The sequence below is a fragment of the Protopterus annectens genome, chromosome 8.part0 (genome assembly GCF_019279795.1).
Source record: "Protopterus annectens isolate FY-2018-M chromosome 8.part0, PAN1.0, whole genome shotgun sequence".
Taxonomy (NCBI): Eukaryota; Metazoa; Chordata; order Ceratodontiformes; family Protopteridae; genus Protopterus; species Protopterus annectens.
Window position 1 is genome coordinate 922024265 of NC_056741.1, and position 17271 is coordinate 922041535.

Consider the following 17271-nt stretch of genomic DNA (forward strand, 5'->3'; position numbering starts at 1 on the left):
CAAATGACCACATTATACAGACATGAAACTCAGCAGGAAAATGAAGTCCTGATAATATGTAAATGTACATGACATGAAAATATTCACACTGCATTAGTGTATATGGGTAGAAGTTGCATATTCATTTGAGCTTAACTACAAAAGGGTAATATGCACCAAAAAGAGAGTTGCAAATAGCGAAAATGCCAGGAGTAGCTGTATCAGTTATGCAGTGACAAATTTCAGTTACTAACACTGTCACTGTCTGCTGGACAAGCGCCAAAGGAAATATTATGGTCAATGGATGACAAACAGTTTCACTAATCAGGAGATAATTGATCACTTTTGATTAGATGAGGACAGGGCAAACTTGGCCACCATGTGTCATCCACATGCCGATTCTATAGTAATGCTTAGGCCCTCCATGACTGTGGAGACCAAAGTATATATAGCTCATCTTGTTCATCTATAGAGGACCTTTCATAGACCAACTGAGGATATCTTCATCACAGGCATCCTCCACCTCTAGAATGCTCAAGTTCCTCAACAAAATCCTTCTGCAAATGGAGAAGCATACAGGGTTTCCTAGCAAACCAGAGGAGAGAGTGAACACCATTTGTACCTTCTACATCTCCAACCACCTGCATGAAATACTGGCAATAAAGGCACAACCTATCCTGTAGTTACAAAGTTTCATAGCCAGGAAGGTTTCCATTCTGTGAACTAGCAGGTAGTATATGAAGCTCATGGGGTTCAACCAAAGTGTCCACATAGCACCAAGGTAGTTCATAGGCTCGTAGGAGGTTACTAGGCTATTGACCCTAGGGCCTTTATAAGCCTAGCCATGTTGCACCCTTGTTTCCTTATTGACAAAGTTGTATGGTTTATATTTGCACCACAAGTCTATGATCAGCACCGACTGCCCTTATCCAAGAGGGACATAGGTGACACTCTCGGGGTAAATTTCTGATCTCCCTAAATTTCTGATCTCCCACCCAGTTGTTTAAGATGTGCTTAAATAGGGTCATTGAGGAAATCTGTTTTACGTGAATTGGGAGTTTGTTCCAGAGGAGTGACGATCTCCGATTCTGGGAGACATGTCCGTCTCTCCAGCATGTCCTGTAAATGTCGTAGGCTAGGTTATGATTCCTAGAGTGAGTGAATATTGTACCATTTGACTTGCAGATGTGCAGCATTTCCATTAGGGCAGGGTCTGAGACTGCTCTGTAGGACAGACACAAGTTGTCTCTCAGCAGCCTATAAGATACAGAATACAATGACAGGGCCTTCAGTCTGTCCATGTAGGTCATGTATTGAAGGCCCTGAATTTTCTTGATGAGAAGTCTCTGAGGTCTCTCCAGCTGCTGCTGGTGTCTGGTGAGGTACATACAGAAGGAAGCATTGTACTCTATTAGTGGTCTGATAAGGGATGAGTACAGGGGATTTATACTATCCTTAACTCTGGATGCAAAGCCCTTACTCATTAGACATGCAACATAGAAGACCTTCCTTACCACTGTGGACACATGATCGAAGTTACGGCTGCTATTAACCTGTGTTCTCAAATCTCTCACCACAATGTTTGAGCTAAGGAGGGTACTGTTAATATTGCAATTTGCAGGGATTCCCCTTTGTCAAAAGGGATGATAATGCATTTTTTCCATTTAGTTTAAGTCCATGGCTTTGGCACCAATCATCGTCAGGGGACTCAATGATTGCACCAAGTTTGCAGTCATTTGTGAATTTGGTAAGCCACAGGCCATCTATTCTTGCTTGCACTTCTGAGAAATGGATTCCAAACAGTAGGGGGCCTAGCACAGATTCTTGTGGTACACCACTGGTAACTGGTCTACTGGTGGAGTTGAAATCCCCAATTTTGACATGATGCGCTCTGTCGGTGTGCCAGTGGGCTACCCATCTAGTGACATTTGGGTTAATTCCCAGCTGGGTGAGTTTCTCAATGATTCCTGAGTGGGGGATTGTGTCAAAAGCCTTGGCTATGTCAAAATAGGCTGTATGTACTGTTTTGCTTTCATCCAGGGCTTTGTTGACATTCTCTAAAAAGTCCACCAGGTTTAATAAGCATGATCTACCCTTAACAAAGCCAAATTAGGTCAGGACAAGAGTTTGAAGGTCACCTATGTCTTTGTTGTTAAGCTCCATGATGATTCTCTCCACGGCCTTGCAGCTAAGGCTGGTTAGGCTTACTGGTTTATAGTTCCCAGGATCGGTTGATGGACCCACTTTGTGAAGGGAATTACTGTTGCTGTTTTACACTTTGCTGAGACAAACCCAATACTAAGACTGTGGTTGAAGAGAGTACCAAGTGGTTCTGCTGGGTCCTGTTTTATACCATTTAGTAGGCAGTCTGGGATGTTATCTGGTCCTGTAGAGGCTGTGTTTTTGGCCATGGACAGTGTGGTTATGACCTTCTGTTTGGAGATACTAGGTAGAGGACTGGTGACAGGTATGCTTTGGGGTATGTCTGGTGGGGGGACAGGGGGGGTGAAGTTTGCACCAAATCCATCTGCTAGCAGGTTGGTGATGTCCACAGAGTCAGTATGAGTGGTACCATCTACTGCAAGTTTGACACAAAGCTGGACCTTTCTTTTTTAATTTCTGACACAGCTAAAGAATGCCTTGTGATTATCCTTAGCTAGGGATGCTAGTTTAGCTTTGTAATTGGCTTTAGAGGACTTTACAAGATATCTAATTTGCTTGTTCTAGCTGTGGAGGGTGTCCTTCCTCTGCTAATTCAGTTCCTTCTTGTTCTTAGTTTCTTTCTGTTGTTGTATAACATATTTATGCTTGATGTCCACCAGGGTGGCTTGTTTTTTTGTGAGGACCTTGTTTTGAGTTCTAAATATAATGCAGCTAGGATAAAAAGAGTGACAATCTAGTCATGCTGACTGCCTTTTGCTAAAGAAATTGTTTGAGAATTCTCAAAAATGATCATTAATTATGGTCTTGTAAAGTCAGAGTAGAAAAAGTAATCCCAAAACAATTTTTTTTGTGAAAGAAATTAAGGCATTAATAGATCACTTTTAAGACGCACTAAGCTTACCCCGGAATTTGCATTCTCTATTTGTAGTCCACAAATTAATGAGGGGATTTGAGTCATACATTTTTTTTTTCTAATCAGATAATATGTTCATTACTGCTTCTGGTTTGCCTGCCAAAAATAAATCCACACTGAGGTTTAAAAACTAAATCATCTAGATGGAGAGATGTACCTTTGGCTTCGGCAGAGGAAAAATGTATTCTGCATCCAAGACTGAACTACTACTTCTTTTGACTTTTCCTGGTTAGGGGTTGCCACAGCGGATCACCTGTCCGCTCATGATTGGCAGTGGAGTTTTATGGTGTCGAGTTGCTAGCCCAGTGCCCAACCTTGAAAAGAAGGCCCACACACACACACACACATGCACTCACACCTAGGGCCAATTTAAAGTGTCCAATCCACCTACAGCATGTCTTTGGAATGTGGGAGGAAACCAGAGCACCCAGAGGAAACCCATGCAACCACAGGGAGGACATGCAGAGTCTGCACAGAAGGCACCCCAGCTGAGGATCGAACCGGAGAACCTCTTGCTGTGAGGTGGCAAAGCTATCTGCTGCACCTACAAGTCTGTATTATTATGGGGAAATAGGGATTTCCTTTCTTTATGAATCACTAAAACTGTGGCTTTTTTTTCTGTGGAAGTGGCTGTGGTCTACCTGACACTATTTCATTCATAACTTGTCCTAATAAAGATAGAAGTTGATCTGGAAAAAAAGGTTAATGTTTTAGCCTGCAGACCACTTAAGACTGACTAGGGAATTGCATAAAGGGGCACATGCTATGACTTCAGATACAGGCTTAACAAATTCTTTATGACTAACTTTGGCAATGTTAATTAAGGTTAGGCTTGGAAAGGGCTAACTGCTTGCAGGAGGTGTTTCATCATGCTGCAGGTATGCTATAGAAACAAAGGTGGTGAAATCTTCTAAAACATTAACATCACATTATTAAATATGAGTTATTTTATAATTTTAAAAACCTCAGCTTTGGCCGGCTAAGAACTTGCTGTATTCAACTGGACGTATAAGAAAATTTAAGTACCTTTATCTGCACTTTTTTTTCAAAAAAATACAGTATTTAAATTGATTTTAACTGTGTTGCAGGAATATTAACTGAACTGGAAGTTTCGACTCTGCTCTTCTTAGTGGCCTTGAAACTGCCTGCCCCTCTTGTAAATTTGTGTTTGGATACTCCTTCTGGGCCCATCTCATTTGCTCACTCAACTGAGTGCAGTGAGATCATATTCTGATTTCAGGCATTTCTACTGTGTACAAAGAGAGCATCTGGGAAACAGAAAAAAAATTAAGCTCGTTTCCTGCCTTTTCTGTTAAGTGGTATAGACTATTTGTAGGCTTCTGAGCCCCCAAGCCCTTCTGTGTTGGAAGGAAGCCTTCTAGCTTAGTTTTTTTTTTTCTTATGACTAGCCAGTTTTCTAGTTTCAGCACTCAAATCTGTTTCTTTCATCTCAGCACTTGTTCAGAAAAAAAAAATACATCTGCTTTTACTGTAATTGTGTTTCTACCTACTTTATTTTACTTTTGCATCATCTTAAAAGTACTCAATTGTATTTATTACTGCTTGGTGTAACTCATTCTAAGCCTTTTGGTTTAAACACTTGGGCTTCGGACCAGTTGTTTTGCACTGAGAGGGTTTGTGGTCTGCACTGTAGTGGCAGAACAGGTAGCTCACATCCTTCTAGGTTGGGAACTGCTGATTGAGGGCTCAGTGTCTGCTATTCTAAAAGTGTATTAATTCTGGTTTAAGCACTTGTGCTTTCAGTCCAGTTATTTTACATTAAGAGGGCTCGTGGTCTGCACTCTTGTGGGAGGAGAGGCTGGACTCTGCCCTTCTGAGCTGGGAATTTCTGGTTAAAGGCTTATAGTGCATGCATATCTGATCTGCTTCTTACTGAAGTTGGTGCGCTTTGTTTGCTGTGGCATAGACTGGATTCGGGCCTGCTGGATCTAGCTTTGTTTGTGTAACTTGAGCACTAATCCAGGCATTCTCTAAAGTATTCAATTGTATTTATTACTGCTTGGTAGTAACTTGATTAAAGTGTAGATATCATTCTAAGTCTTTTGGATTAAGCACTTGGGCTTCAGACCAGTTGTTTTACATTAGGAAGGTTTGTGGCATGCACTGTGGTGGCAGGACAGGTAGCTTTCATCCTTCTAACTTGGGAACTGCTGATTGAGAGCCCAGTGTCTGTTATTCTTAAAGTGTATTAGTTCTGGTTTAAGCACTTGGGCTTCAGGCCAGTTATTTTACATTAAGAAGGTTTGTGGTCTGCACTCTTGTGGGAGAAGAGGCTGGACTCTAACCAGAAATTCCCAGCTCAGCAGGGCAAAGGTTTATAGTGCCTGAATATTTTAACTGTATCTTACTGAAATTGGTACACCTTGTTTGCTGTAGCATAGACTAGATCCAGGCCTGCTGAATCTAGCTTTGTTTATATGCTTGTTGTTAGTTTGCTTGTTATTTCCCTGGAACGCTAATTCCACCTAATACGCGGCTTCTCAGCGCTTCTGTGGATCACTAGTGATATCTGCATTGCTTGCTGTACTTATTTCCTTGTTTCACTTGAAAGAAAGTTACTGTTTGTCATTTTTGCATTTAAGTTACCTGTAACACATTGCACTTAAGTTACCTGGCACTTGCTCACTAAAGCAATTATATGTCAGCACTAAAAATTAAAAGCATTACACCCTCACTCCCCACTGGCCCTTGTTTTCAATTATTAAGGAATTCCCAATATTATTCTAGCATGTCCAAAGGTCAGTTGTCAATCTCCTCTCCGGTCCAGCTGTTGAATCTGGGAATCTTGAGGCAATGTTACAACTGCTTCATGTACACAGACAACCCTCTCCTCCTCCCAACAAATTCCAACACATGTGAGAGATGCAACCATATAGCCAAACTAGAGGCTAAGCTCTCTGAATTCAGTACTGGCATAACCAGTTAGGAGGAGAAGGAAACCACACTCACTACAATTCCAGTCTCACATAGACCTACCACGACAGCAAACCAAACACATAATCACACAAAAACATACTCGGAGGCTCTAAATAAAGATCTGCCTAAGCAGCAGAGACCTCCAAAGCAGACACCCAAGCAACCGCTACCCCAAAACAAAACACGTGCAACACATATCTCACAAAGCCAGTGTGCCGAACAGTCACAGCCCTTAAGACTAAACAACACACCTGATACACTTGTAATAGGTGACTCTATCATCAGGCACACTGACATTCCGCTCACCAGGCTAAACAAGGAGAGGGTCACGGTGAGCAGGCTGTCAGGTGCTAGGATCCGCCACATAACACAAGCACTCGGGTCACTCCAATGCAAGTACAAATATGACTCAGTCATGTCCATGCTGGTGTGAATGACCTGAGACGTACCTCCCTGGGCTACATGAAATCTCTGAGCATGTAGCCCAGGCCGGTATGACCCTGACCTTGAGTAGCATCTCACCCTCACCAAGAATGATGCCACAATATGAAGACAAGATGATCAATTTCAACAATTGGCTTAAGTACTGGTGTCATTCAAAGGGGATCCAATGCCTGTCAGCTTGGGATGATATGCTCGACAAGCCATGATGCTTTGCTAGGGATGGCTTGCAGCGGTCACCCTTGGGCTTTCAGATATTGGCAAAGGCTCTTGCTACCCCCATAGTGCCTTTTTTAGGCAAGGCTCAAAAGACAAACCCACCTCCATAGGTATCACAAGGGATAAGAAACTAAGAGTAATGCTACTCAACGCCAGAAGTCTAAACCTCAAGATGCATGCACTCAAAACTCTCCTTAGCATGGAGAACATCGATATCTGTGCAGTAACAGAAACCTGGTTCAGGGCTCCCGAGAGTACCCCAGCACTACCAGGTTATACCTCATACCATGCTTTTCGGCCCCAAAACTTGGACTGAACCACAAAAGGAGGGGGAGTATCGATATTCATCAAAGATACCCACACCTCCAGGTTGGTGGCAAAGCACGAAGCATCAGAGACTATCCATGTGCAACCAACAGTGGGTAAAACTGCCTTCCAGTTTATAGCCTGCTACAGGCCACCCTCCCAAACCCAGGAACCCCACTCGGCCTTCCTGAGAACACTGGAAAATATGAAGGTCTCTCCAAACACCATTATATTGGGAGACCTCAACTACCCAAACATAGACTGGGAGCATTACTCTAGCTCCAACACCCTAGCCCAAAGGTTCCTAGAATTTATAAACTCAAATGCTATGAAACAACTTGTTACCACTCCCACAAGAGGAGAAAACATACTGGACCTGATCATCACCAACATGGGGACTCTATGCTCCAGACCTGAAGTGTATCCCTCACTGGTAAGATCAGACCATAAACTAATCTCACCGGATAGTCACATCCCGACGCCACCCCCTGCCCAGAAAACCACAGTGAAAACTTCTCTAAAGCAAATTTCACACTCCTCAAAACCGAGGTGGAGTCCTTCAAAGCCCCCGGGCCTGTGGAAAATACGGCCCAGACCGCAGAATCCTTTATAAACGCATTCTATGAACACCTTCAGGAATGCATGGATCATCCAATCCCAAATAAAACCAAGACCCAATCCTCCAAAGGCAGACGTCCTGTCTGGTGGACCCCAGCCATAAACAAACTATACAATAGAAGGAGGAAGCTACGAAATGATAGAGCAAAATCCCAAAAATGGAAGGCATCACTGATCACTATTAGCAAAAAACTACGGGCACTCATAAAATTGTCTAAGGCCAGCTTCGAGAGAAAAATTGCACAGGACACTTAGGATAATCACAAGGCTTTCTTTAGTTATGTTAGGAACCTGGGTGCTAATTCCCAGATATGCTCAGAATTAGTCCAAAATGACAAAAAATACACTGAACCCACAGACATTGCCAACATCCTAGCTGACAGGTTCAGCGCAAACTCCCCCCCCCCCACCAAAAGGGCAAATATCTATATCCCAGCAGAGTGCTGCCCCCCTGACATCTCATATGCTCAGGTAAGAGCCGCCCTCTCCAAAGCAAAAAAACACAGCATCAATGGGACCAGACGGTGTCCCAGGCTGCGTCCTACATGAACTCCAAGAAGAGCTAAACCCAAACATAAAACTACTGTTTAATCTCAGCCTTACTACAGGATATGTGCCCAAAGAGTGGCGTACAGCAACAGTGGTCCCTCTCCATAAAGGTGGTGCCTCAACGGATCCTGGAAACTATTGCCCCATAAGCCTGACTAGCTTGGTCTGCAAAGCCAAGGAAAGGATCATCATGGACCTCATAAATAAAGATATTGGGGACCTACAGACACTGGATCCTACCCAGTTTGGCTTTGTTAAGGGCAGATCCTGCCTCTTAAACCTGGTTGATTTCTTTGAAACAGTCACCAAGGCCATTGACGAGGGGAAGGTGGTCCAGACAGCCTACCTGGACCTCGCAAAAGCCTTCGATACAATACCCCACTCGGGCATTATAGATAAGCTCACCAGCTTAAATATAAACCCCTATGTCACTAGATGGATTGCAAACTGGCTCAAGGACAGAACCCACATGGTTAGAATTGCTGGAGCCATGTCAGACTCCAAACCAGTTACAAGTGGTGTCCCACAAGGCTCAGTCCTGGGACCTCTCTTGTTCAGTGTATATTTCTCGGAGGTACAGGCCAACACGGAAGGACTGTGGCTGACCAAGTTCGCAGATGACTGCAAACTGGGTGCCATAATCGACTCTCCAGCCGACACAAGCATCCTCCAAAAGGGCCTCATAGAAACAGACAACTGGTGCCAGAGCCATGGCCTCAAGCTAAATGCCAAAAAGTGTATAGTCATCCCCTTTGGCAAAATCAAAGTGCCCACAAATTACCACATAGGTGGTAATCCATTAAGTACAGAAGAAATAATTAGGGACCTGGGGACCCAAGTTGATAGCAATTTCTCATTTGACAACCACGCAACCAAAGCAGTTAGAAAAACATTTTATATAGCCCACCTAATCATGAAGGGATTCACATCTAGATCAGGGGAGGTCATCGTGCCTCTTTACTCATCCCTCATCAGGCCCATAATTGAGTACAATGCCCCTTTTGGGATGTACCTTACCAGACACCTGCAGCAACTGGAAAGACCCCAAAAGTACCTCACCAAGAGGATCAAAGGGCTCAAACAGATGCCATATGCTGCCCGGTTAAAGAAACTCCAGCTCTACTCAGTGGCATACTGCCTGTTCAGAGGCAATCTGTGCCTGACGTATAAAGCCATGTCCATCCCGGAATTAATGGACATGCTGCACCTCAGAAAATCCAAATCCCATTGATCTACGTGCTCGAGAGACTTGAACCTCAGCACTGAAATAAATAGGACATGCTGGAGGGACAGATTCATAACCCAGAGGTTCCCTTCACTCTGGAATAAAATCCCAGTCCAGGTTAGGCAGAGTCCCTCATTGACTCTCTTCAAGGGGAATCTTGATGAGTGGATGGGAGATCGTAGGTTTACCCCGGGTATCACTTCTGTGTCACTGTTATACAGAGGCACAGTATACTAACCTCAAAAAAGGGCATAGCAAAATAAATTTAAAATGGGTGGCGAAAGCCAAACACATTCTGGCTAGGCTTATAAATGCCCTAGGGCAGATAACCTAGTATGAACCTATGAACCTATGTATGAAGTCTTCTTGACTAAGACAATACATATTGAGGCATACTGAGTATTATGTATTAATTCACTTATAGGACTGTAATTTAGGACTACTTCCTTTGTTCAAACTGCAGATATAATGGGAGATGTGCTAACATCAGTGTGCATGATTCACATAAATGGCACACATCAGATATATCCCTGCTTCCTTTAAAGTGTCATTCCCTCGAGCCATTTACTTAGTAAGTGAAGGCAGCATGGCTAACCATGTATGGGGCTGCAATTATAGTGCATCAAAAATGAGTAATCTCCATTCACGTGCAGATACTCCGCTACAGGTGACAGTGAACACCTGGCTTATGAAACCCATCCAGCAAGGCCAAATTCCAGTTTAATACCCGACATGCATAAAAATAACCTACAGGGAAGGCAAACACCATCAAAATCATCAACTTCTGATAACAGTGCGGTGGAACAGCACAAACCAGCGGCTACACAATGCCCCTCCATACAGTAATCAGCACAGTACACAGGTGATGCATAATCTTCTGTTCTGACAAACATGCTATGATAATGTGCTGTCACAAGAGAAAAACATGACAAATGAAGAGTTAATATCAGGCTATGCTGGTTAGTGCATGGTCGAGGCATACTGTACATCACATGCACATTTAGGCACAGTCACAATCATGTGCACATGTGGATAGGGATTCAATTACATGTGGCTACTTGCACACAATTTAACAGAAGGGTATAGTCAGAGGGTCTAAATGTAATGGAAAATTTGCTTCAGAGACAACTTCCTTATGCTCATGAGGTGTTCAGGACTGGGTGTCATGGAACCCAAGACAAAAACCTACCTTGCACTAACCTTAGCCCCAAGCTTAACCAAAACACAACACATTACATTAAAAATAACTATATTCCTAAAAATAACACTGTGCAGATTAATTGAATTTGGCATTCTTTCACTGGGTTGTTTTAAACTGTGGTTGTATAGTGTTTAGATTTTGCTATCTGCATTTAGCATTCAAATGTAATTTCTTCAGTGCAGTGTAATACACTGTATAAACATATAAATGTTTTATATGCACAAATAAAATGTTTATATGTATCTTTATCTATGGGTCTATTTCTAAATTTCTAACTTTCAAAACTTCGACTTTCTTATGGCTGAAACCATAAGACTGAAGTTTTGAAACTTTGACATTTAAATAAAAAAAAAATAAGAAAAAAAGATTTTTTTTTTTACGTTTTTTACACCCTTCACCCCCTGCTAATTAAATATACCAACTCCAAGATCAAACTACAATGAGGAAAACAGTAAATATACCATTCTGCACTGTATGGTGATCTTCATTTAAACAGTTAAGTTTCAAAACTTCGATCTTATGGTCTCGACCATAAGAAAGTTGACTTATTAAAAGTTCGAAATTGAGAAGTAGACCCATATATACAATATACATTAGATATGTTTATATTATTAGTATGTATACATTTACTGAATGTTTACTTTCTTATGTATCCAGCAACCATTTTTTTTATTTAATTTTTTTACAGAATGTTGTCTTGTACAGCTAAGCCATGTCTGAAAATGGTCCCACTGTAGATCATTAGATTACTCAAAATAAATTGAAATTAAAGTAAACCATATATAGGTGTAACTATTAAACCGTGAACAGCATCATTGACCAACCTGTCAAACAGTCGATGTGACAATGACAAACAGCAGATTCTGGGGAATACATAAGAGAATTCAGTGAATTTGAAATAAGCAATTTGTTTTCACATGCAAATAAAAAAATCCTTCAAACACTCAGAAGCCAGATCACTACACATTGCAAATATGGAAAATTCATTTGTTGAGAACGTTCTAAGGACAGCTTAAATCCTCATGCATTATAAAATATAAAACCAGCAGAAGTGGAATTATGCAAGTATGAGACACTTTCCACACAAATACTACTGTACAGCCAAAAGGAGGCAATATATGTTGCAGCTCAGAATAACAATGGAGCTCACATGAATACTCTGTTTCAGGGTTAGGTTCTACAGACTACAGCTCACATGGATGGTCCAACACCCACATTTTGTACGAGTAGAAACTGAAGATAGTAGTCCAGAAAATGCTGCTAGTTTGGGATTATATAGTTACAAATTTGAAGTAAGACCTGTTCTGATCTTCGCCTGCACACTGCAGCTTAGACTGCAAAAGATGTTATGCCATAACACGAAACATAAACCCAGTTCTACATCAATATATAAATGCTGTACTTACACAAGAAAAGCCAGGCTAGGATGCCTCCCAGGGCAGTAAGGATGAGGAAGAGGAGGAGGACGATCACAATAATTACCACCTTCCTCTTACCACGACGTTTGCTTGACGGGCTTGAATTCAGGAAGGAAACACCTTCATGATGGCCATTCTGTGAAGAGTCAGAAACAAATCAATAAATCCTTTAAAGTAGAATGGTACACATGAGGTTTCCAATTAAAACAGAATTCTGCATCCAGGCAGGTTGAATCAAAGAAAAAATAACACAACTATACATGTTCCATCATTATATGTAAATTGAAGCAACCTTGTACTTTATCCTGATCAGTAACAGCATGACAGTAAACTGGAACCACTTACCTAAAGAATCAAAAACAGCAGTCAGAGACTGCAAGAAAGTACTTAAAGGAAAACTCCACCTTAGAACTCAAAAAACATTTTTTCATTGCATCTTTGTTTTTGAGCTACATTAATGCATCAAAATCACTCCAAGTGCTTCTTTTACAATTTTAATGCATTTCTCTCAAAATGGCGGATGATGGGGCCTTCCTTGGTAATGTGATCTTATTTTCTAGCTTTCCTTCCTTCTTCCCAGAATACATTTCAATGCCTCTTTATATGACTCATGCCAGACATAAGGAAGTGGTGCTGTTTTCTCATGCCATTAAAATATAATGGCAGGACTATGAAGCACCGCCTTCTAAACACACCTTCTGTAAAAGAGCTGCTTCTCTGTTTACCTGACGGAGCCCCATTTATCTCTCTGACAGAGCTTGTGCTAGGCTATAAATAGTCGTTAGCTAACTTGCAGCAAAAGAAAGCAGATAAGAAACAGTTTTTTGTACAAGTCTTTTGTAGTCCTAACAAACTTGATAAACCCTCCCCCATACTCTCATGCTGAGGTGTGAAAACTCTCACTGCAGTAAATAATCCTTGCTGTACATTTACAAGTGATAAGTAGCAGGACTCTAAACTTAGTCGGTCTGCTACTTCCCAATGCCTGATTCAGTGCGAGGATTTTTCTCTCTCATGAATGATGCAACTTAAAATGTGCTTTACTAGTTTTATTTTCTGCCATGTCCCCCCTTATTTTTTCTACTTCATATTTATTTTTACTTTGGTAACCAGGAAAGTGAACTGGTCCTTGGACCCTTTTCAGCCACAACATAAGCTGGACTGGCAAACCTAATAACAATTATTAAATGCACAAAAAATAAGGAACTAGTCGACAATAAATAAATAACAGGTTCAGCAGCTTGTTCCTCACAGCATATACTCGTCTACACCGACACCAATGTATAAAAATACTTGTTTATTACAAATAAAGAATACGGTTGAGCGCTTTCATCTAAGTTAATTAGACTTCATCAGAACAATTCCATTGCAATTCTACACAGCTTAAATACATTTTTTAAAAATCAATAAGGTTGTACGTCATAACTACAATTCCATTTTTAAAGTGCCAGTGTGCATTGTATGTTAAAACCATCCTTATTATTTCCTATATTAGTAACATAATAATATCCCTTCATAATTTATACTTATTTACAATTTGTAAATGAATATTAATAAAAATTAATATAAATATTACTAAAAATATTCATAAAAATATTCATAAAAATATTGATGTATAACTTTTGTCTATGTGCATAATGAACTTTTATATTCCCTTTTAGTACCAATACCACTTCTTTAGTTTACTAGGTTCTCCAACATTGGCTTTATGGATACATGTTCATTAAGCCCCGGGTGCGTGGAGGCATTTAATTTGATTTGCCACCTAGCCTCCAGCTCACCTAATTTCTTTTTGATACATCCACCTCTCGGGTTAGCTTTGGCTATTTCCAAGATTCCAAAGTAAAACTCATTACAGCCATTGTCCTGGGCTATGTGTCTCCATAATGCGTTCTTGGTATCTTGCCTTTTAATATTATAATAATGATCGTATATCTCGGAGACACCTATCAGTCTTCCCTATATAATAAACCCTCCCCCATACTCTCATGCTGAGGTGTGAAAACTCTCACTGCAGTAAATAATCCTTGCTGTACATTTACAAGTGATAAGTAGCAGGACTCTAAACTTAGTCGGTCTGCTACTTCCCAATGCCTGATTCAGTGCGAGGATTTTTCTCTCTCATGAATGATGCAACTTAAAATGTGCTTTACTAGTTCCTCAATTATTTTCTGCCATGTCCCCCCTTATTTTTTCTACTTCATATTTATTTTTACTTTGGTAACCAGGAAAGTGAACTGGTCCTTGGACCCTTTTCAGCCACAACATAAGCTGGACTGGCAAACCTAATAACAATTATTAAATGCACTTATAAATACAAAGAAAAACATACTGACAGAAAGATGTTGACCAAGATTGCATGTGGAACACACAGCCAATGTGTGACCAAGTAAATCATTGAGCAACATTTACTAGAATGTATACATTAATAATGCTTAACTATACTATGTTGTTTATTATAAATAATTCATTGTATGCACACATATTGCACACACACACATTGCACACACACACACACACACACACACACACACACATGTACAAAAGCGTGTGTGTGTGTGTGTGTGTGTGTGTGTGTGTGTTTAAATGCGCACACACACACACACACGCTTTTGTACATGTGTGTGTGTGTGCATTTAAACAGTTAACTACTTCTGATTTCTTTTTCTTAGTGTTCTTAATGCAAGGACACATAGTAAATGTATGTTAAAGTAAATTCAGCTGTATATTATAGTTGCTCTCTGACAATGCAAGGACTGACTCAAAGTCGGAGGGAATCTTTTACAATGGATCTGTATGTACCAAATATGCATCCCCCTCTGGAAGGATGTCACACAAAGCATAAAAGACCTTTTTTTTATGAATGGTATCAGTGCACCTAGTTGACAGGGTTACCACCTGTATTTCTGCATATGTGTGTGTGTGTGTGTGGGGGGGGGGGCTTGAAAATGGTAAAGGCATTTATACTTTACAAAAAAAATATTTACTGCTTTTTGTCTAAATGTCGCAGAAGTCTTTGCTACTACTCAAGTTATCTAACACAGTCTATTATAAATAATATTTAAAGCTTAGAATTTCAAATACAGTGTTACAGCTTATGTAAATTTGTCAGAAGAGTTGACAATTGCCTTTAAACCCCTGACTGATCTAATTGCTTTGTTTTGCTATGAAAGGGGAGTGTTAAGTTCTCCGCCCCTCTGCGATTAAAACAGTGGAAGTAATTTCACAGCTTTCTGTCTTTTTTATATCAGCTGCTGTGTTCCTGACATTAGCAGGATTAATTACCCATCTAAGATTGACAGCAGTACCTGACAGGGTTTGTTTGTTTGTGTCTTTCGGCTTTTCCCAGTTAGGGGTCACCACAGCGGAACTCCAATCCGCTAATGATTGGCAGTTGATTTTTACGTACCGACTTGCCAGGCCTGACGCACAACCTTCACCGAAGGTACGCCCATTCACGCATGTCTCCATGCAGAAGACGCTCTAGCTGAGAATCGAACCGGACACCGTCTTACTGTGAGGCGACAATGCTACCGCAGCACCACCACCGAGGTGCAGCAGTACCTGGCAGTGTAAACTACCGATTTAACTGCGTTTATGACATGTCGTGCAGGTGGAGACTAATTTCTCTGCAAAGTATGTGAGAAGTTGAGTTTAAAAAAAAGTAGGTGGGCTTTCCCTTCTTTTGACTCCAATGTAAGGAAATAAAAGTTTTAAAAACTACAAGCAGGTTTCTGGTACATACACAATGCTAGAACCATATGACAGGGAGAAAAGAAACCTAAAGTTTGAGACTAAACTGTATGCGAGGGTGGAGTGTATGAGAGGGTGGAGTTTTCCTTTAAAAATCATCTCCTCTTTGAATCCATTTGAAGCTAGCTATACATAATGTAAAACTCCAGCAAAGCTAGAACCTCCACTGACCGACCTCCCAAACCTCTTGTATCAGACACACATGGGATATATTCAAATGACCCTTATGAACATCAGGTTTGGGAGGTCAGTCAGTGGAGGTTCTAGCTTTGCTGGAGTTCTCATTTTGTTTTTACTGTGACCTTCTCACTTATTGTTTTAAGCTAGCTATACATGTAATATATTAGTGGCCTTATATTCTAGCTCTGTATTGTATATATGCTATTCTTCCTGTATTTTTTGCATTAACACTATACATTGTATCATCTGTATTGATGATTATAAATATTGATATACAATTATATATCAGTAACTGTTTTGTTAATACTGTTTGCCGCTCAATGAGCCTGGACTGTGGCTGAAAAGAATCAACTGACTAGCTCACCGACCTGGTCATCAAATAGTAATAAATATGTAAGGAAAAACAAAGAAGCAGCCATATTGTAGGAAATAAATACAATCATAGACAAAAACCTGAGAACAAATGGCAAAACTGTAGGGGAATGCATTTTTGGCTATCACTGTCTGTCAGACAGAACAGCATAGCATGATGGCTTTATCACTGAAGGCCACTTTCAACAAACATGTAACGTTACCCTTTCCCTACTATTACGCAACCATGGAGCTGCTATATAAAAGTTGGGTAAGTCGGGTAGGGGTCTCTACTTGTGTCTGCTGAAAGTGGCTTTCTATTTTTTTTTATCCATCAGATAAACATGTTCAATAAAAAAGTCCAACTTTGGTACTATACAGTAAAAAATAATTTCCTAAAAATACTAAATAGGTTCAAAGGTGAATACTAGGCTAACTGCCCTGATGGGCCATTTTAAGCCTAGCGAATAACCCAAGGTCAGAATTAAACTCTGCACCTTGTGTTTATAAGGTAAGAATCTTAACAATTATACCAAACACACCCATACATAATGATACGTTTCCCCTATGTGGAGTTGAACCCACACAGCATGCCAGCATATATGCTTGCTGGCCTTTTTCTTTAAAGGCAGAGCTACCAGCCAACACTCCTGACATGATTCGAACATACAGCCTTCTGATCTGGAGTCAGACATCCAGCCATTGAACCAAAATGTCTGTGTACAAACTGTACCTACTTCATGTGTTCTTGATGCATAAGATTGCAGATTATATTTCTTGTTAGCCAACAACCTCAACTTCCTCGTCTCATTACCTACGGCTCGCTTATGTTGCTTCAGTGTTTCTTTAATCATCCACCATTTCTGATGGCACGGCCATCTGTTACAGAAAAAGTTAATTCTACATCTGTCAGGATATCATCTACATTATTTAAATTGCTACACTGTGTTATTTTTTCAATTATACTATGATGAACTAAATTTTGATTCTTTGAGACAGAAAATGTAACATTCTGCCA

The 17271-nt window shown here is 40.6% G+C and overlaps 1 protein-coding gene across 2 annotated transcripts in view; it reads right to left on the reverse strand.

The window, feature by feature from the left end:
- The window catches only part of LOC122809158 (suppressor of tumorigenicity 14 protein homolog), a 1180509-nt gene that overhangs the window by 762496 nt on the left and 400742 nt on the right, over nucleotides 1–17271 (reverse strand). For both annotated transcript variants that reach the window (XM_044080444.1, XM_044080445.1), the window contains exon 2: nucleotides 11958–12105. In XM_044080444.1, coding sequence (XP_043936379.1) covers nucleotides 11958–12105 — 148 coding nt within the window. The remainder of the gene's footprint in view (nucleotides 1–11957; nucleotides 12106–17271) is intronic.